The sequence below is a fragment of the Enoplosus armatus genome, chromosome 23 (genome assembly GCF_043641665.1).
Source record: "Enoplosus armatus isolate fEnoArm2 chromosome 23, fEnoArm2.hap1, whole genome shotgun sequence".
Classification (NCBI taxonomy): domain Eukaryota; kingdom Metazoa; phylum Chordata; class Actinopteri; order Centrarchiformes; family Enoplosidae; genus Enoplosus; species Enoplosus armatus.
The window spans coordinates 4942687-4963847 of NC_092202.1; the positions used below are offsets into that span (position 1 = coordinate 4942687).

Consider the following 21161-nt stretch of genomic DNA (forward strand, 5'->3'; position numbering starts at 1 on the left):
ATATAACAACATTTTAAACGCACCTTAATGACAATATTTGCTTCCGGAAATACATTTTAACACCGTTCTGCTGATAATACAAAGCCCAACATATAAATGACAACTGTTCCCACGATAAATGTCTCTACTAACTGTTGAATAATCTATAAATTATCTTTATTTAGAATACCCACAATGCTTTCTGGAGGCATACCCCTCCTCCGAGTCTCTCATTGGTTGCTGTGATGCTGCATGGCAGCGTGTTAGCCTCAAATGCTAACAACAACAAGGGTATAACCATTGTTTTTAGAGCCTAGATTTCAAACAATCCTCAAGACATGTACATTGGCTGAATGGCGTTGTCACACAATGTCAAATTACTTGAGAAAGAAATATTGCCACTGACGAAAATACGAATAAATTCCATTTTAACGTTAAGGAAAGCTATACCGTAACAGACCAAGTGTGCACCAATTTTTGGCTACCGACTTCAAACGAGATTACACGATAGTTCCTGTGCATGACCAAATATCGCGGCAAGACACCCTACCTCGGTATGAAGAAAACACTTGAGAAGTATTTAAAAATTTCATTTTTAGTTTAATGACTTAAGCATGTGTAAGTGTAAGAACATATTTTACACCGTTGTCTCACTACAACAAAGTGATTAAACTATTAAGACTCATGTGAAAATGTTCTTGCTCACTTAATGACTATATTAAAAGTCATTAAGTCGTACAGCGTCAGGTTGTTACTGTTATATTATCATGTCATTTTGAATCAGTGATTCAAGAACGCCGATGTAGTTAATAACTACAAAAAAAAGCAGCACTTGGAAAAGTCAATTTACCCTGACTAGATCATGCCTGATTTACGGTAAGACAATTTTTCATTCAGTTGTTGTTGGCTGGAGCACAGTGTGTGTATGTTAGTTCTCCACCTGTAAATGCAGTGATTATTCCATATATGATGAACTTATTAAGCAAAGCACTCTAGCTGATGTTAAGGTAGATGCAGCAGCGGCAACAGCTAGTTAGCTAGATAGAGTCCACCAGCACTATCAACCTTGCTTATCACACCTTAATTAAGACACTCACGTTAAATGATGGTCAAAGATTGAGTTTAACAGCATTTTACTAGCATTTCCTTCAACGTTGACCCATTTTCTTTCTTGAGTTTAGAAATCCAACATCACACAAATTATACCATTTCCCGTATGCTTTTATTTAAATAAGCTAAGTTAATTTCTGGTTCACGGAACACTAAGTTAACGGTTCACGTGACTTAGCGTTTCTAGCGCTATGTTAGCTAGCATTGTCAGTCCACCGCGACCTTGACACATTTTTGGAGCCAGACTGAATATAAAGGTTCATCTTTATATCTTTAACAAGTATTTGAAAAGATTGTTAAAATGAGTTGATTGCCGTGATAAGATACACTACGAGCTAGTAACGGGTTAACTTTAAGCTAGCTAATGTGAGCTAATGCAATTCTAATAAACCAATGCTATCCTTACGTTAAATGTACGTTCACTAGCTAACGCTAAACCGTCTAAACTTTCAACCAGTATTTTACTTCTACTTCGCAGCAATCCCAAATGCTTGACATTTTACATACGTTTCTCATCTAGACTGATACAATACATATAAAATGATAGTATTTACTCACCATCAGTAAGGTAACTATGGTAAAATGTCCCTAACACAAGTCGCGCCCCTTTGCGCATGCTTAATTAAAACAGGAAGAGACGTTTACAAAGTTTAATTTGATAAAGTTTTAAGTTGTATCTTTGATCTGACAGTTGAATATTTGGTGTTATTTCTAAAAACGGAAGATGCAGTGTGGAGTTGAATAAATCAGGATTGGAAGGTGATAATACTTAAAAATGTAATAATTTATTAAGTATGCATACGTGGTGAGAAATCCTAAAAAAAACTTTTCTATTCGTAATATTTATGCAATGACATAGGAACATACACTAAGACGACAAACTATGCCATTTAACTTACATATCAGAAGCTTTCATAGAATACAAAATGATCTTAATGAATTATCTAATTTCCAAAGAATTAATTACTTTTAGGAATACTGCGATTTATGAATATGTCCATTTACTTCTAATATGGTACTACTAATTGCTTTGGCAGAAGTGTAATGAAACCAACCAAAGAGACATTTTCAACATATTACAAAAAGATGTGTAGAAATGTCCTTTCAGGCAGAAAAAAAGAAAACAGATTGATACAATAAAATGCATAGAAATAGCACCAAAGACACTTCTTTAACCATGTTAGTCAGTGATCATATATTTAAAATGTAAATTCCAGTTTTCTTATGAAACACAGACTGTCTGTTTGGAATAATGTATGTATTTCACAGTTATAGCTGATTTGTCCAACATGAATTTATGATTATTTTTCTCAAATTACATCAAAATGAAAGAGCAGTAATAAACCTCCGGGGCTCAGTATTTGATCAATATAGTTTCATATAGCGTATGTTGAACGAGATACATCGGTATTACACCGCCCTCTTCTGGCCGAATGGAATTATTCACGTTTACTCTGACGTCATTCACATGCGCCGCTCACAGCTCACATGTCCTCAACTAGGAAGCGACACCTTTTTCAGCTCAGGCATCTCTCTCTCTCTATCTCTATTTTTAAATCACTCATATGCTGCTTTTAATGTGTCATTCATTGGATTTTAGAAACGATAGCCGCACAAATATGCCTTTTAACTATTAAACGCCTCCACACACGAATAGTCTCGCTCTCCGTTTAGGTGATGCCTATGAAGTCAGTCGAAACAGAGTAGATCAGCAGACTGAAATGGCACATATTCCCCCAGATGTGTGTGAAATGCAGCTCAATGGAGTTTCAGAGGTGATGGATCTGCTTCAGATAAACGTGGAGGCTGACGTGGTGGAGGACAGGCCAGGGAGAGAAGATGCGCCTTTTTCAGTACGTTTGTTCATGTTTAAAAGCCCTTGGCAAAAGAATAAAACTCCATTGTCAACAAGCTAAAAGACAACTTGTTTTCCTGAAGTTCACACAGATGCCTGTTTTTACAGTAAACTGATGGTCTTTTTACTTGATGAATGAATAAAACAGTTAATGTAGTATCCCGTAAAAATCTGTGGACGTCTTGAGTTATTCTGCGCTGTTAATGGTGTTGTGTCTGTTTAATGAACAGAGGAACGTGTTGAGGAAGCAGCGGAACTGGGAGAGGCAGCTGGCGGCGAAGAGAAGCAAGAGGAAAGAAGAGAAGCAGAGGAGGAAGCTCAACCGCGAGCAGGAGTCAGGTAAAGATCACGTGGAGAGAATCACACACCCATTATGTGTTTGTAGGGAGGTTGAAGGTGATTTACATTTTACTCTAGAGCTTCTATAACCAGAACACATGTCTTTCCTGTGTTTTTGTCATACAGGTGCTAGAGCAGATCGTCCTCAGTTTACCAAACGGGTCATGAAAGCAATCACCAAAGAGCGTTTAGCTGAGGCTCAGTGCACAGGGCTCAAACTCTGCATTGACCTGAGTATGACAGACAGCATGTCTGACAAGGTGGGTGCCTGATGAGAAAAACAGCATCATTAACGCTTTTGAGAATTTTGAACAGCTGTTTTTTGTTTGTTTTGTCTGGTTCAGGAGATAAGTCGACTGGCCGGCCAGTTAAGGAGGCTGTACGGGTCGAACAAGAAAGCGGCTCGACCATTTCACCTTTTCCTCACAGACCTGAGAGAGGATAGTCGTGTCTACAGAGAGTGCCTTCGAATGAACGACGGCTTCCTCAACTACATGGTGATTGTTATTGTTAACATCCTAAAACATCCATTCATGAAGCAGGAAATCTCTTTATCCTAAAACTGAATACATAAGATATACAAGGCCTTGTGAGTGTGTCTATATATATATATATATATATATATATATATATGTGTGTGTATGTATGTATATATGTATGTATTGCATATGCTTTGAGTTAATTATATCGTGAACAAGGTAAAATGCAAAAATGACACTTTAAACATCCATCGATCACAGAACAAGTTCATAGTTTCTTCAGTAGTTTCACTCACTTCCTCTGTAATCTGGACCAGGAATAGTTTGAATATTTAGCAACAAACTCAGATTATTTTTCATTTTTTAAGATGGACATAACAGAAGAAAGCTGTCTGGACCTTTTTCCTCCAGAAACTGTTGTCTACCTCACACCAGATGCTGAAGAAGGTTTGAATGATTTGTCTCAATATGAGTGAAATATCTGTGTTGGACAGAGGAGATAACTTTTCAGAAGGGTTGAATCTCACAGATATGTATTCATGTTTTAGTTGAAATATATATGTTGGCCAGCAGGGGGCGCCCTCTGACCATGTTCATGTGTCCCCAATTGATCATACAGTACTGCCACTACAACTTTTACTACTGCTAGCACTTTACTTAATATATTCATGTGTCTAGATTTAGTGTCTTTTGCTTTCATTGTCTTTGATACTTTTTTTTTTAATCTTCTTTTTTTTCAGCTTTAGAAACAGTGGACGCTGACAAGGTGTACGTCCTCGGCGGCCTTGTGGATGAAAGCATCCAGAAGGTATTATACATTAAGACGCATTATAACGGCACAACACAGACATGACATGGAAGCCACTCTGTCAGCTAATTCAATTTAACTGATTTTTGAATCAGTATATCATTAACCTTCTTTTCTGTTAAGGTCAAATAAACTCCAGTAGCTGTTGTTATTAATGCCATGAGATTATATCAATGCCTGTGTGATATGCAATATATTGGATTTGTACCAGTTTTTTTGAGCTTCTTTCTGTCTCTTCCCTGCAGAAATTGAGCTTCTCGAGGGCCAGACAACTGAGCGTCCACACGGCGAGGCTGCCCATAGACGAGTGCATGGTGAAGAAAAACAATATTAAGAACTTCCACTCAAAGATCCTGGCTGTTAATCAAGGTGAGTTATAATTATTTTTTATTTGCAATACAGCTGAAGCTGTTTTGTATCTTGTTGTTAATAAAGTCTGTCTCTGTCCACAGTGTTTGACATCTTGTTGACTTTCTGCCACACCGGCAGCTGGACAGAAGCCCTGCAGGCATGGTTCCCCCAGGGGAAGGGTTATGTTGTTGCACCAGAAGATCCCGCACCACTTTCTGTCTCTCCAGCACAAACATAGCAAATGGATTCATATGGCCTCATTTTATATGGCACCCTTTTTGGCTCATCGCTGTCCATGTTAACTACTTGAGGGGCCTTAAAGAAAAATAGCACACTGTTGTTTAACATTTCTCTGTATTGTTTACATTGAAACCTAAATAATGTCAAATTTTTTATCACATCTGACTTCAGGAATTTAATAATTGTATTTTAGTCATTCGTTTTTAGACAATTACATTTCTTTATTAAAGTAGACCAATCCCTGAGATTTTTATAGATAAGAAGATAATTATCTTTGCAATAGTAAATGACTTATTTGGTTTTATCCGTGTCTTCCTGCATTTAATGTGTTCTTGAAACATATTTATATAATCAGTTTTTATACATAAAATCTTAATACAAACGTATCTTAGTGTTTGTGTATGTTGTTTTATTTGGCATTTCAGTCACAGTCACACAGTTTTGGCCAGGCACATGGAAAGTATTTTGCAATTGAAACTTATCGTGGTCCCAGCAGATGATACAGGTGTCAGCAACAAGATGCATTATCCCTCCAACTTCCAGCCATTGAAATCAAAGCAGTGGTGTCTGGAAACTGTTGTATGTTGTTAGAAATCAACTGTATCATCTTCTATGTTTTATGGTTAAATGACGAACAAGAACAACACTTGCCTACTATCCAATTGTTTTTCAAAGGGTTTTGGTTAATCTAACTGTTATGGACTGAGAGGAAAGATACAGGGTTGCAACTGGAGAATAACCATCATCAATCATGTTTTCCTAAGAACTCTGGCCCATATTTTTCTGGTAAATCTCTTGATGATGTCATTTCCAATTATTTGAAAGGGATCAAGGCACACTTTGGTTTACTAGGCGATGTTGCATGATGAATCCAGCCAAATCCAGGTACAGAAGTTCTTGTTGTTGTCTTTGTTGAGACTTTTTGGTCCAAATTTGGATGTTTAGTCTGAAACAAGGAGCAATCACAAAGGGGCTCGGATGATCCAAAAATGTAGGCTGATATTGCAAGTTTGAAACATGTTTAGCCTCAGACAACAGTCTTTGTCCTCTGACTGTGTTTCGATTGGCTTTACTTATGTTTGATCCTCAATACAATTGGAATACGTTTGGCTCGGCTGAACAATAGCACAATAATATGTTTCTAGTTGCAGTTCACTTGGCTGCAAAACAAATTTCCCCTTAAGGACAATAAAGTTTATTACAGTTTAGCTGCAAAACCGCTAACTGTTCAATAGAGTATGTGCACAAATATGGTACAGCCGGATTCACATTGAGAGTAAAGGCAGGTGTAAGATTGAATGCAAGAAGTGACACGTTTTACTTTTCAAACATTTATTTGTTTTTTTCTTTTAAGCCTTACATTTGATTTTTTGATATTCTTTCATATAAAATCCTTAATTAATTTTGGACTTAGGGACAAAGGAATTGATCATTTCTTGCTATTGTTGGAGAAGCATCACCAAAAAGAGTTTTACATATAATTTATATGTAAATATTTCATGCTACATACAGTATCTGCTTTCAAAACGTCACACAACCAATCTTTCTACAGAGAGAAATGATTTACATCTCATGTCACACTTTTTACAAGCACAATTAAATACTTTATGCACACAAAGTCTTCTAACACTTTTACATTATAGCTGGCTTCCTAACATAATCACACACTTATTTGCTTCTGTGTACTCTAAACAACATCAATCCAAAATCAATATTTGGTGAAAAACATTCAATGGAAATGTGAAATGAAAACTCAAGTAAGCTAAAAATGATACTAACAACAGAAACCAGAAAAAAACATTATAAAAAGTTATTTAAGTTACACAAACTGAGTTAAATATTGTGTCATTTGTTATTTATTAAAGTAAAACAGCATGGCTCATAATTGCAGAAAGGAGTAACTTTCAACAGCTTTATATGCAAATTTTTTCTTGCATCATGATGTTATGTTTAATTCTTGGGAAGTGTTCCTCCCTGCTGATGTAGTTGTTTCTCAAGAACAAAGTGGATCAGCTTCTTCACCCATGAGGACCGAGGGTTCAGGCAGACCTTACCCCCATTTGCCAGTCCAGCTCTGTTAAAAAAAAAAGTAGCTAAATTAGAGCAGTAGCCAGGGTTTTAGAAACAATGAGATCATGAGTCCAAAAGTAACCACACACCCTCCAGAAATGTAGGATTTCAAATATGAGTAAAATACAATAGAAGACAAAAATAAGCTAAAATTGACAGCCCCATATTCAAATGAATAAAAGTGGCAGTGGCAAACAGAAATGTTTTAAATCTCAATTTAAAAGAATTTAGATTTGGAGCAGACCTCAAGTTTTCGGGGAGTTTGTTCCAGATGTGGTGCATAGAAACATTTGTCTAATTTAATTTTTAGAGACCTGTATAGACATCATTACAGCACTGGAGCCTACAAAAGATAAAAACAAGGATGAGTCTTGCTGAGACGTAAGTCCTTTCATTCTTGATCTATTTTTAAAGTGATCAATAGGTCAATTTCAAATTTAGGCCTGAGTCCATGACTACACCAAGATGTCCTGCACTATTTGTGGTCTTTAACATTCAGGATGTGTACATTTTGGCCCTTCCAATCATTGATTTGTTCAATGTGCTGACTCACTGATTGTATGGGACAGTGGTGTCCGCAAATTATGTTAAGATATTTAGTTGTTTTCTATAATCTGAGTTAGTGTGAGCATGAAGATGTTGAACAAAAGAGGCCCAAGAATGGAGCCTTGAGGAACTCCACATGCTTTTTTTATTCACTCAGATGTGTAATTACCGTTCGACATAAAGTAGTCCCTATTTTTCAGTCTGTGTAGTAATTTGTTGTGGTCTACTGTACTGAATGCAGTGACCCAATAGTTAATTTCAGATATCAGTGCCCTCTCCACAATGTCAGAATTCAGGGAGAGAAGACAAAATTCCTTTATATTAAAGTATTTCTTAGCTTACAAAGAGTCAAATTTAGTTTATGTTGACTCAAAAACCATCACTTATAATACAATCTTACCATGTGTAATTGTAGAATGTAAACTAATCCTCAATTAAAGCCCCCAAATTCCCAGTAATAATAACAAGAACATATCCTTACCGTCCATAACCATAATAATTTATACAAGATTGGTTGTGTTGTAAACTACTGCCTGTGGGATTGTGTTGAACACATTCCTAATCAAAAACGTAATTCATAATAAAGGAGAAAATCCAAATACTGAAATGAAAAACCAGGATTTGATAACAGGATAACAGTCCTGCCAGATATTGGATGTAGAAGCTCAACGTTTTTACATAAACCTGAAATCTTCCATCTGAGCAGACTTTGGAAGAGGACTCCAAGCTGTCTGACTAGATTTGTGAATGTGATGAAATGGAAAATGACAGATAATGGAAGTTTGCCATGTGACCCGAGGTCGTATAACTAATCTTTATAATCTGTTATCTGTAAAATCTGTAGATTTTAACACCCATCTCCATTTCTATCAGTTCAACCTTGTCTGTATTTGCAATCCTTGTCACACAGCATACTTAATTCCATTTAAATGCGCCTATAAGATCAGATGATGACTGAGGTAATTGTGAGATCATTCGATGTACATGGATATATTCCAATTAACTGATTTAGGTGTGTTTTTTTGGCACCAGCACACAAAATTGTGAAACGAGCACTTTCACAGTCAGGTTTTACTTTGATTCTCTCTCTTTCAGAAAGTTTTAACTTTGAATAAACTTACATGACTTCTGTTTCTGGGCAGTGGGGCCCTTCAGGGATGAGCTTGATGCTCCTCAGGTTGTCTGGAGGGATGATCCTGGACTCCACCTGCAGGCACCGACAGTGTGTGTTGTAGTCCCTGCTGATTGGCGGCATACCTGTCATCAAAAGACAGTCAGTCAGAATACTGATTGTGAGTTAAATACAGTGTAAGCGGAAAAACATACCACTTAGGCTTCTCTTTCTCAGTTTTTCTTAATTGCTTGTGAAAATAAACATGACCTCTTGCTTTGACATTACTTTGGCAGAACAGTCAGAGCATGCAGATGTTTATAATTTTATCTTGGGAGTTTTGAAGCTCGTAATATTTTGCAATGCATAAAAATGTAATTAGCTCAGCTTAGTAGTTATAAATATTGTGCTTGACTAACACTGTGTTTGTGCAATCTTGTTAGTTTAAACACTAATATTGATTGCTGAGGCTCTATTTTGCTTTGCCTTGCCAACGTTTGGCAAGATTTGTGCGTTTACCCTCTACACTAACTGCAATGCCACTTCAACTTCCTTCCTTTTTTATTTTACTGGGAACTTGGCATCGCCTTATTGCCCTATTCCATGAATCAAATGCTGACAAGAGCACTTTCTAACTGCATGGTTTCATCACAACCAAATCAGCCTTGGTATTGCGACATTCTTATAATGGGCACTTCCCCCTTTTCTCTTCCAGTTATCTTCCTCTTCACTACAACTTAAATGTATAAGTCATGGTGTATTAAAGGTCAAGTTCGGCTAAGTTACAGAAACATACGGCGAATTTAACTCCAAGGAGTAAAAGCTATCAGTGAGCATGCTAAAATATGACACAACTGCACCACTTAAATACACATTAGATAGTTGAGGTTGGTCCGAGCTGGACTTGAACCGGCTACCCTCCAGACTGGGCTACTACTGCCAGTACATTTATCTTACTGTTATAATTACTAGTTACTTTGCAGATTAAGATTTTACAAATGATATCACATCTATCATCTAATTAAATATGATCCATTTTTATAGATAAAACAGTAACATAGTAGACATTAGCTCTACCTCAACTTTGTCTTTGCACTGTAAAAAAAAAGCTTTAACTCGACCAAATATAACATTAAAATACTTCTTACACATTGAGGCATCATTAATAATCAATATTATTGTATATAACAATAAAACATCACTAAGGTAAAACATCAATAAGGTAATTCTGCTAAGTGAGTGATTTAACTTTTAATACTTTAAACATTTTGCTGATAATACTTACGTACTTTCACCCAAATGAAATTTTGAATGCAGGACATTTACTTGAAGTGGAGTAGTTTTATACTGCGATATTGCTTATTCTCCTTTACCAAAGGGTTTGAATACTTCTCACACCTCTGGTTACCTTATTTTGGTGTGGTAATGCAATACACACACAGATGCAACAATGCAAGTTTAAAAGACTTTTGAAAGCAATGATGTGAAAAGTTTAAAGTATTTTCATATCATATAGAGAAAAGAACAAAAACCAGTGGCTGTCTGAAATGTGGGGAAACACATTTGTTAAAAATCTTTGACACTGCAGCACGCTTTTTAAAGTGATCATCAAGTACATGCTTTTTGTTGGGCTACAACCTGCAAAAAAACGAGAATAATGATTTAATTTTGTAAAGGAAAGTTCAAGGGATTCATTCTTGCTTTAAAATTCCCAAAACAGCAGTGGATTACCTACTGGTTTTCTATAGAAGAATTCCCTTGCTCCAGCTTTAGGCAGCAAGTTCTGGCAAGAGTACAACTCTGCAGGACACATTATACCTACCAGTGAATTCCATTTACCGGTAGCAGCCTTCAACAACCCAATTCATTCCTAACTACTCAAGCGTATTACTTTACAGTTGCAGACTTCACATTTAGTCACACAGGATTCCCACTGTCCCACTGTGTAGCTGTGCTCTTACCATCAATGATGACAAACAGGGTCCCGAACACGAGCAGGATGCAGAGCTTCATCTTGTTTTTGCAGATGCTTGTTGACTTCAGATACCATACAGCTGTTGCGACTGCTTATATATACTCTGCGCTCCAATATTTGTACATAAAGTGATCATGTGCTCCTGTTAGCTGTGGGAAATTTGAGGAAAAAAAAACATTTGTATGTGTATGTGTGTGTGTTGGTTTCACTTTGGTGTATTCACATGTGCAGCAGAAGGTAGTCATGGGACCGTGGGTTCAGGGACAGAACAGAGGCCCCGTTGAGGTTGAGAGACGGCATGCTTGTGGTCAGCGGCCAGAGAAAATAGTCATACAGACGGAACATGTCTGTCTGGACGGTCAGCCAACAATTTCATATCTTTTCTGCTTGTCAAGTATTTTCCTTTCCTATGACTCAAAAAGAGGAAAATAATAAAATGATCAGATACAGTTCTGTAAACAAACAGTTTTACCTGTGGCTACTGTGCATATGATACTGAGACATAGTGTTGTTGTTGTTTATCTTTTTTGTTCTGACCCAGTATACAGTACAATACAGTTACTATGTGAAATAGTTTCTTTTTACATTTGGTGTTAGTTTGTGATGTGGATGTATTTTAGTTTATTCTCTGCAACTATTCATTGATTTATGGAGGACGGGGGTCATTAAAGCAGCGTTAATCAATATTTCTATGTAAGCAAAGGCTCAAATGATTACGTGTAACGTGAAAGAGGTCACTCACAAGAGAATTATCACCCAACTCAGCAGTTCCAGCATTATGGAGCGTTTTAGCTTCTTTCAGCTCGTTGTTTTGGTATTCAGGCCTGTAACTTTAGTGTTTTGGTTCACTCTCACCGCTCTCATCAGGGTCATTTTTGGCTGTTTTTGGCTGATAGATCTCTGTACTGGCAGACAGACACAGCTACCGACTAACAGGTGAACATATTGGAGCATTTAGCTGCTAAAGAGTCTGGTATTCATCTTGTTGCTAGAAACGTGACTTTAAATGAATGATAGTGTTTCTCTGTAACTGCTGTAACCTGAAAATAGGCAGCTGTTCAGGCCATAATATCCCAAATGTATGTGTAATGGTTAGCTTGTTGTTACCCAAAAAAGTGATTAATGCAGCTTTAAGCTTTTGGTAGTTTGCGGGATGAGTTGTTGTTTTTGACATAGTTGTTGTTTTTGACATATATCAATTAGTATTGTGTAAACTACCTCAAATACCCCCCTTTTCACATGTCATGTGTCATTTCTATTCTAGTTTTACTGTTTAAAATGTCATCTAGTGTTTGTTTTAATATTTACAATGTTTTAACACCTAGTCTTTCCTTTCATTTCAGCTTACAGTTATACCCATAATCTCCACTACGTGTATAATGTTGAACTGGGTTAAAATAAAACTAGAGCATCCATTTGTTTGTAAAAAAAAAACAAACACTAACTAACTACAAGACGATCATTGTACAAGCTGTGCAGCTACAAGAAACGAATTGGGGGAAATTTATATATATTCATTTGATGATATAAACCAGTCATGTGGAAAGATGAAGAGGAAACAAAAAAAGTACCACCATTACCATCAATTTGTTTTGAAGTTGAATTGATTCATTAAGTTTCTATCTCTCTTAGTTTTGTTAATTTGTAAAAAGGTGCAATTTGATCAACACCAAAAATCCACACATGAATGTTTCTTTGAGCCCATATCTATCTGCATTTGTTCACCAAGTATAATTAGTGACAAGCACAACAACTGAAATAATACTTTTGTCAACAAAGTGCTTTCAGACTGGACTTGGGAAATATTACTCTCTTATGATTGAAGGCATGTGTCTTTATCAGACGTTTGGGTCATAAATGTGGTGTAAAAGTGGGTCATCATGCAAACCCTCAAGACCACATGACTGCAAGAAATGAAATGACGTATTACAGTATGACTTAGCAAAATTGTCATGTTCTGAAAAACAACCTTGAGGGCACAGAATGAATCATAGTATCATACCTACTTTAATGAGGTAGTTAATTACAAATGTAAATAAATACCTATGACAATGTGATTTCTGGTTTTCAAAAGTCCTTTTCCAGTTTGTTCTGCCCTTAAACTGTTTTGTGATGGCAGCCAGTACTTACTGTTGTGAGCCAAAAAAGGATAGAAGAACACGAAATCAGAAATTATAATCTTCTAATTTACTTGCTTGCTTGGTTCTATTGATAAAATATGACTTTGTTATTCATGTGATTGCAGGCCGATGTAAAGCGAGGAGATTGAGATGGCTGTGTGGTAGAAATATTAATGGGACATGAAGATTTTGTGAGGTCTCAAGTGTCCTTCCCACTTGACTTACTTTATGTGTGGAGATTTTGGGTGTCTGGCGATAAAGATCAGCAGCAGACCATGGGGATGGTCTGGTGACAACAGATAAGAACTGGTCTTGGCAGGTTGTTACAGACACCTTGTCTACCCCTCCCTCATGGCGTGATTACACACTTAACGTCCCTCTTAAAGCTGTACCTATGTGTGCTCCCTGTACTGAAGGCTTCTCTGGCGTCAGATTTGTGTAGTTGAAATAAAGATACATTCCAGTAAGGACAAATGAGGCTGATCAAGTTATTGTCCATTGTTCATGAAGGTGAAGAGCATTGCTGGCGTTCATTCTTGTGTTTTCTCCCTGCATGCGGACCAGGATCCACTCCAGGCTGTGCTGTCTGAAGGCTGACTGAACTTCCTGAGTGATTGCCATCTGTAAAGGTATTGATTTACCGTTACATAATCTGTGGCACAATTGACCTTTGACCGTTTGGACTGTCAGTCTTCCTTTCATTCAAAACCTACCTACTACCCCTGGACCCCTCCAATTAGCCCACCATCAGAACAGGTGTACGGAGGACGCCCTCTCCCACCTGGACAATAACAACACCTATGGGAGAATGCCGTTCATCGTCTTCAGTACAGACAACTGAAATTTGGTACACATCCCCCTCAGGATGAATTGTAATCACGTTGTTGATCCTCTGACTTTTCATTAAATTTGTCCAACATTGTCCAACGAAATTTCTGATTATTGGGCCATATGCACCTTAGTCTGAGTGCTTGTGTTTACAGGTCAGGGTGGAAAGCTACATGTTATAAAATATACACAATTACACTTTGAAAATGTATGTAGCAAATACTGATAACAATGCAGCTATCTGAAGTTGCTTCACTGGCTAATTTGAACTGAAAAACATGTTATTTATTTATAATAAAATGCCAAGATGTCAATTTTTTTTGCAATCCCTAGATTTATGTCAGTTTTTCAGCTCTTCATCAACAGTGTCACATGGCAATTGTACATTATGATTTCAGTCTTTAAAAAACAAACACATATATAGATATATACGTAAATACAAATTTCTTTGTTACAAGAAAAACTGAAAAAATCCTTCAAATTGCAAAAACAAATTATGCTTTAAGATATGAACCATAAAAACACAGTTCACATTTACCATAATTTCTAAAATACTGACAAAGTTAATAGACATTACACACATTATTATCTGCCCGCAAGTTGGGGGAAGAGCTTCCCATCCCACCACATTGGAACCTCATCAATGCACACAAATGGATATTATATATATATAAGAATATGAACACTTCCCTGACTTCGCAAACTGTCTCCTAAATGTGCCAATGCTCAGTTATGGCTGCTGGAGTATTAAATATTTCACACTTTTATGTCTTGCTGTCATTTTTAGCTGCCAATGTGCAAAGGTCAAACCAAGTGAAGTGAAACTATTTCACTTGTTTCAGTATTATACCGCCTGTCTTTTATTTTGTAAAAACAAGCAGGAACTACACCAACTATACAATTACTTTGGAAAGGTGTGCTGATCTTTCTTCTTACAAACTGATACCATGTTTTACTTGTAATGATGATAAACTTAAGCAATTTGCAGTATGATGTTTGTTGGTGTTACTGTGACTGGTGCTGAGGCTGGTGCTGAGGCTGGTGCTGTGGCTGGTGCTGAGGCTGGTGCTGTGGTTGTTTTGGGGTTGGTGTTCATCTTAGCCGCATGTGAGGCCCTCTGCCTGTGAAGAAAATCATTTCAATTTGAAATTTCAATCCTGAACATGTAACCCCTTAAAATTTACAGTTTACAAGTAAACATAGCTTCATAGAAAACATAGCAGCATAGGAAAACGTCAAAGATTAGAGGAAAGTCTGAAAAAATAGATTTACCTCAGATTTATCTTGTGACCCCTTAAGGGAGTCCCGACCCCTAGGTTGGGAACCACTGCTCTTAAACAAACAAACAATTCTTATAACTCCGGTGTGCATGAGAAAATGCATTAAATGTTGGTCCAATATATCTAAACAACTTCTTATTAGAAACCTCTTCCTTTTGAATCAGATGCCTCTACTCAAGTAGTTGCAGGACTACATAAATTACATGTTACATCCTCTTTCTTTCATGCAAACTGACAGTGATGACGGCTTGACGAGCAGAGCGACTGCTGACCTTTGCTTGACGTGCATGGGAGCACTTTATTTGGTGAGCTTTCCCTCATTTAATTACTACGTATTAGTTCGTGCTGTGTTGAACAATGGCAAATGAAAACGCACCATGCAATAAAAGCTTGTCTCTGGACTTACATTCGTTTTCTTTCCAGGAGTATTTGGGTGAATCTTCCGTTGGGGTCAAGACACCGTAGGCTGTTATCTTTCAGTGTGACACTGTAGGAGAAACAGAAAGCTTTAATGTAAAACAACTCTTTAAACAACACTTAGAAATTACTGTCATGGAAAAAACATTCATCAACCCTGAAAAAAAAAACCTACTTTGTCATCTGTTCATGTTACTGCAGGTACTTACATGACTTCTTTCTTGTTGCAGTATGGACGAGGATTATACTCCTTGATGTCAGCGACCAAATATGGATTTACAGCATTTTGTGTTTTTACACACAGGCAGCGTATGATAGCTGGAAAGATTGTGTGTGAATAATCTATGGAATAGCTACAGTGTTAAAGTGAAAGTTTAGCTTGTTTAAAACCACATAAATGCAGAAATACAGCAAAAAAAAGCTTTCCACAATCCAATAAATTAGCACACTTACTCCATGAAGAGCAAATGGTAGTGCAGGCCAGGAGAATGACGCACTGGATTGCAGTATTCATCCTTGTCTTAAATTGGAGAAATTAGTGAGAGATCTTCCAAGAGGGTCTGCTGAATCGCTGTATCTGTATCCCTGTAGCAAAGCCTTGTGTTTTTGCAGTGATTTCCTGCCCTCAGATCTGAAGAATCTCCTCCTGCTATGTACAGTCTTCTGAAGGCTGTGAGCCCCATGCTCACTCCGCCTCCTTTTTATACACTCCCAGTTATGTGAACACGGCTTCCTGGGAAGTGGCTAAAATTATTCCCACATTTGTACTCCAGCTTCTGGAATCCATCTGTTTTTCATCAGAATCCACTTTCCACTTTCCACTTCCCTTTAAAGACTTCCTGTGTGTCGAGGAATGGGTTCCTCAGGTTGAGACACGGTCTTCTGGTATCTTCTTCATTGATGCTGCAGATTTGACCACAAGACCACACACATGTGCGCGTGAGGAAAAGTGTTTAGCAATAGTATTTTAGTAATAGTGCCTGTGCATCTGTATCTATAATATCTGGTAAAATAAAAAAAAAGAAATCTTTCTTTCTTCCTTGGAACACAAAATGTTCACAATTGGGATTATTTTAAATCCAAGTTGAATCATTTTAGAGTGATCAGGCATTTTCCTATGGTACTTTCATTGTAATTGCTATTTTCTGTTCATTGTTTGTGCATTTTACAGCATCATACTTTCATTTAAAAGCCCATCTAGGGACAAGCATTACAAACTATCTCAAGCTATAATGTGGAATTAATCTATTCTATGCTTGTCCCTTTAAAAAAACAAACTATTATTTTCTACTTAGAAATATAATCCTTTCTGATTGTTAGGGTGTGACATTTGTCTAGAGAGGTAGTTAGCCATGTGGGTTATATCTAGCACTAGTTTAGAATGAATGCTGTTCTAGTAAAATGTTTTCACTCATTTCTAACCTTTGAAACAGTAGTTTGAAAAACACTTAGCTCAACGCGCACTAGTAAATGGACCTTTGGTTGAGATATTTCCTTGTCTAACTAATACAATTTCTTAACTTTGCATCACTATTGTCTTGTGGCCATTCATCCCAACAGCACTCTGGACATAAAGTAAAAAACAAAAACATTGTTCAATGAGAGTTTTAGAGTTTTTAACACTCCAATCTACAGGAAAGTCAACCAATCAAATTTCAATCACATTTGTCTGAACAGGATACTTTTACAAATTCAGACAGGAACAGGGATGAGTTTAAACCGAATAGCTTCCTGCTCTGCGGCGACAGGCTAGAATAATTAATTAACTGTGTGCTGTGGGAGAAAGTATCAATACTACCAATACTAAGCCATGTTTTGAGTATCTATACTAGTATCAATCGTATCCATGCCAAAAATGTCTCACATTAGACCATGTTGAGGACACATTAACAGTCATGACATATTTCTCCCCTACATTATAGTACATTTGTCAGTATTGATATTGATATGGGTGATTCTGGCCCTGCTATGAAGGGGAATTGGATACAAACCTAATTTTGTGGCATCGCCCTGCTCTGCTGTGCGGCCCTCCTTCTCACCTCATGTGAATTGTGAGCTAACATCAAACTTACACACACCACTTTCCTTTATCCTGCAAGATACTTCCTCAAGGACAACAGAGACGAAAGAGTCAACACTACGATCCTCTGTTTTACAACATGACTTTCAGAAAAAAAAAGATTTCCAAATAATTGTTGCAGTGTATAGTAATATACAGGGAGCAAAAGAGGAGTTGTTCAACAGCTTCCATGCGTATGTGTTTATGTTTGGCTGTGAGTGTGGTGGGTTAATCATGTTGCAACTCAGCACAGACGTCATCCAGGAGACATGCAATGGGAGCTTGTCTTCAAAAGCAAAAGAGCATGAATAAATAAGATACTCAGGCATTTATTTAGTGTACGCCTTGATCATAATTATAGGAGAAGAGCAGAAGAGAATAGACCTTTAAGAGTAAGATCCTTTTTGTTTAACCAGAAACAGAAGTCTCACTCTGAAAGTTGAGTTGAGTTTTTGCAGGAAGACAACAGTCTTTAGGTCCATGTCTGCGGGGATCCTTTCCATGATGTTGTCAGACACTTACAAAAACAATCACCTGCCTGTCACTGGCAAAAACACTTTTAGTGGACGTACTTTTCACGGGCACAACTGCCCCCCAAGTATTATGGTGCAGCCATTGCAACCCGTTCACAGCTGCCAGTTGGGGCGACCTACTGGACCAATTCCAAACCTTCTAGCAAATATTACTCATTTATACACCAAAATTGATTTAAAAAAAAATAGGGCCCAGGTTTAAAAATACTAGAATTTCCCTTTAATGTCGTACTATTACTTTAAAGCTCTATGAAATAATCTTGCACAACAGCAACACCCTGAACGTAAGGTCAGAATTGCAGTCTGCTACACTTTAATGATGTTAGACAATATACTAGTGTGTGGTGCTTGGTCTGGTGCACACACAATTTCTAAAATACTGAAAAGGTTATTAGACATTACTGACACATTATTATCTGCCAGCTTGAATTACATCACAAACAATGCTTTTACTGAAAGTTTTAAAGATGACAGTTATGATATGATACAGGACGTAGTGAAGAAGTTAGAGCACTGCGGTGTGGACACACATACAATCACAGAAAAAAAAACTTTAATACTTTTATCTTTAATCATGGATTCAATCTCAAGGCAGTATTTTAGTCTGGAAATGCAAAAGCAAATGACAAAGTGGGAGAAGAGCTTCCCATCCCATCCCACCAAACCTCATACATGTACCCTGTTTACTCCGGCACTTCCCTGACTTCACAAACTGTCTCCTATGTGCCAACACTGTCTTAAAAAGCTACCAGTGTGCTAGAAAAAAAAGTTAAACAATTTCACCTGTTTCAGTATCGTACCAACTTTTTTAATAGAAACAAGCAGGAACTACACCAACCATACCGTTACTGTTGGAAGGTGTACTAATCTTTCTAATTACTGCGGCCGGTGCTGTGTGCTGTGGCTGATGCTGTTGATGGGCTGGTGGTGTTCTTCTTAGCTGCATGTTTCACCCTCTGCCTGTGAAAAAAACATATCACGGTCAACATTTAATTTGACATTTCAATCCTCTAAAACAGTCGTTTCCAACCTTTTTGGCTTGTGACTGCTTAAAATGAAGCTATGTCAACTTGTCACCCTTCATCACAGGTTGCAAATGTCACTGGTTGGTGGCCAGGTCAACCAAAGTTTTTCTTCTCTAATTTATTCATTTGAAAATATTAGTCTTAAGATGTAAACCTTATTCAATAATGACACAAGGAAAAAGAAGTGATTTGAAAAAAGGCAGAAAATAAAACTTGATTTTTGTACATTCATATTACTTCAACATACTTAATTCAATGCTAGTAATGCATTTAAGCAATGATCCCACCCTTTTTGGTTGGTTAAAAAGAAGCAATATCTACTAATGACCCCTAATCATCAAATGTGACCAGTTCAAACAAATCTGTGATCTCTTTCTTTATTTCATTTTTAGAGTCCTGAAGAAGTAAAATGATCTGGTAGTTTACTAGAAAAACGTCAAAGATTAGAGGAAAGTCTGAAAAAAAAAGCAGAAATAGATTTTTCTTATGGTTCCCATTCCTTTAATCATCTGATGACCCCTTACATTTATCTTGCGACCCCTTAAGGGAGTCCCGACCCCTAGGTTGGGAACCACTGCTAGTGTGCAAGAGAAAATGCATTAAATGTTGGTCCAATATATCTAAACAACTTCTTATTAGAAACCTCTTCCTTTTGAATCAGATGCCTCTACTCAAGTAGTTGCAGGACTACATAAATTACATGTTACATCCTCTTTCTTTCATGCAAACTGACAGTGATGACGGCTTGACGAGCAGAGCGACTGCTGACCTTTGCTTGACGTGCATGGGAGCACTTTATTTGGCGAGTTTTCCCTCATTTAATTACTACGTATTAGTTTGTGCTGTGTTGAACAATGACAAATGAAAAAGCACCATGCAATAAAAGCTTGTCTCTGGACTTACATTCGTTTTCTTTCCAGGAGTATTTGGGTGAATCTTCCGTTGGGGTCAAGACACCGTAGGCTGTTATCTTTCAGTGTGACACTGTAGGAGAAACAGAAAGCTTTAATGTAAAACAACTCTTTAAACAACACTTAGAAATTACTGTCATGGAAAAAACATTCATCAACCCTGAAAAATAAAAACTATGTCATCTGTTCATGTTACTGCAGGTACTTACATGACTTGTTTCTTGTCGCAGTATGGACGAGGATTATACTCCTTGATATCAGTGACGAGAGAGGGATTTATAGCCTTGTGTGTTTTTACACACCAGCATCTCATAGTAGCTGGAAAAATTAAGACAACAGTATAAATAATCTATGGAATAGCTACAGTTTTACCTTTCATTTTTTTCAAGATAAGCCCAGCAAAAAAAAAAGTTTTGCTTGTTTAAAGCCATAAATGCAGAAATACAACAAAAAACCTTTCCACAATCCAATAGCACACTTACTTGCTGAAGTGCAAACAGCCAGGAGAATGATGCACTGGATTGCAGTATTCATACTCGTCTTTTAGCGAGTGATCTTCACAAAGGATCTGCTGAATCTCTGTATCTGAGTCTCAAACTGAGGCAAAGCCTTGTGTTTTTGCAGTGATTTCCTCTCCTCAGATTTGAAGAATCTCCCCCTGCTGTGTAAATTCTGACTGTGAGCCTGATGCTTACTGCACCTCCTGTTTATACACTCACAGTTAGGTAGACACGATTTCCTAAGAAGTGGTTACATTTTTTTTTCTATACATGAACCCCAGCTTTTGTAATCCATCCATTTCCTCTTCAGAATCCACTTTAGCTCTCACTATTCACGTCCTTTTAAAGACTTCCTGTGTGTTGAGGAATGGGTTCCTCATGAGACAAGCTTGCCTTCAGGGGTGGTATTGATATCGGTGATTCAGGCCCTGGTATGACTCGGAATTGTGTTGAAACCAAATTTAGCACAGATTTCAGCCAGGAGACATGCAGTCATTCAGTCAGGTCAGTTGCTTCAGCTTTACTCATGATGGGAACTATCGCTTGTCTTCAAAAGCCAAACAGCATGAACAAGTTTTGGGAGGCTCACACTGCTCATGATATACTATGGAGGTAGTGAGTGCAA

General features: G+C 37.3%; 2 protein-coding genes and 1 long non-coding RNA gene across 3 annotated transcripts; 1 reads left to right on the top strand and 2 right to left on the bottom strand.

Annotated features, from left to right (window-relative positions):
* The first annotated feature begins 2801 nt into the window (after positions 1-2801).
* trmt10b (tRNA methyltransferase 10B) lies at positions 2802-5389 on the top strand. The gene is made up of 8 exons (XM_070930038.1): positions 2802-2942; positions 3175-3283; positions 3410-3543; positions 3628-3780; positions 4131-4209; positions 4503-4570; positions 4816-4939; positions 5023-5389. Exons 1-8 carry the CDS (start codon positions 2811-2813, stop codon positions 5157-5159), a joined length of 936 nt encoding a protein of 311 aa, XP_070786139.1. The 5' UTR covers positions 2802-2810; the 3' UTR covers positions 5160-5389.
* Positions 5390-7011: 1622 nt separating this feature from the next.
* On the bottom strand, positions 7012-10999 carry cxcl19 (chemokine (C-X-C motif) ligand 19). Its single transcript, XM_070930104.1, is given in 4 exon segments — positions 7012-7235; positions 8899-9034; positions 10850-10930; positions 10933-10999. Coding segments are annotated over 4 exon segments (408 nt in total). The 3' UTR covers positions 7012-7111.
* A 7643-nt stretch (positions 11000-18642) lies between these two features.
* Positions 18643-20826, bottom strand: LOC139306186 (uncharacterized). The gene is made up of 4 exons (XR_011599415.1): positions 20519-20826; positions 20246-20354; positions 20029-20109; positions 18643-19060 (listed from the first exon to the last, which is right to left on the bottom strand). It is a non-coding gene; the product is annotated as an uncharacterized lncRNA (long non-coding RNA).
* Between the last annotated feature and the right edge of the window lie 335 nt (positions 20827-21161).

Excerpts from the sequence above, each read along its gene's own strand:
- trmt10b (XM_070930038.1), top strand. The coding sequence starts at position 2,811 with ATGGCACATATTCCCCCAGATGTGTGTGAAATGCAGCTCAATGGAGTT. Across the intron at positions 3,781-4,130 it reads ACGGCTTCCTCAACTACATG|ATGGACATAACAGAAGAAAG; the intron begins GTGATTGTTATT and ends TCATTTTTTAAG. Across the intron at positions 4,210-4,502 it reads CACACCAGATGCTGAAGAAG|CTTTAGAAACAGTGGACGCT; the intron begins GTTTGAATGATT and ends CTTTTTTTTCAG.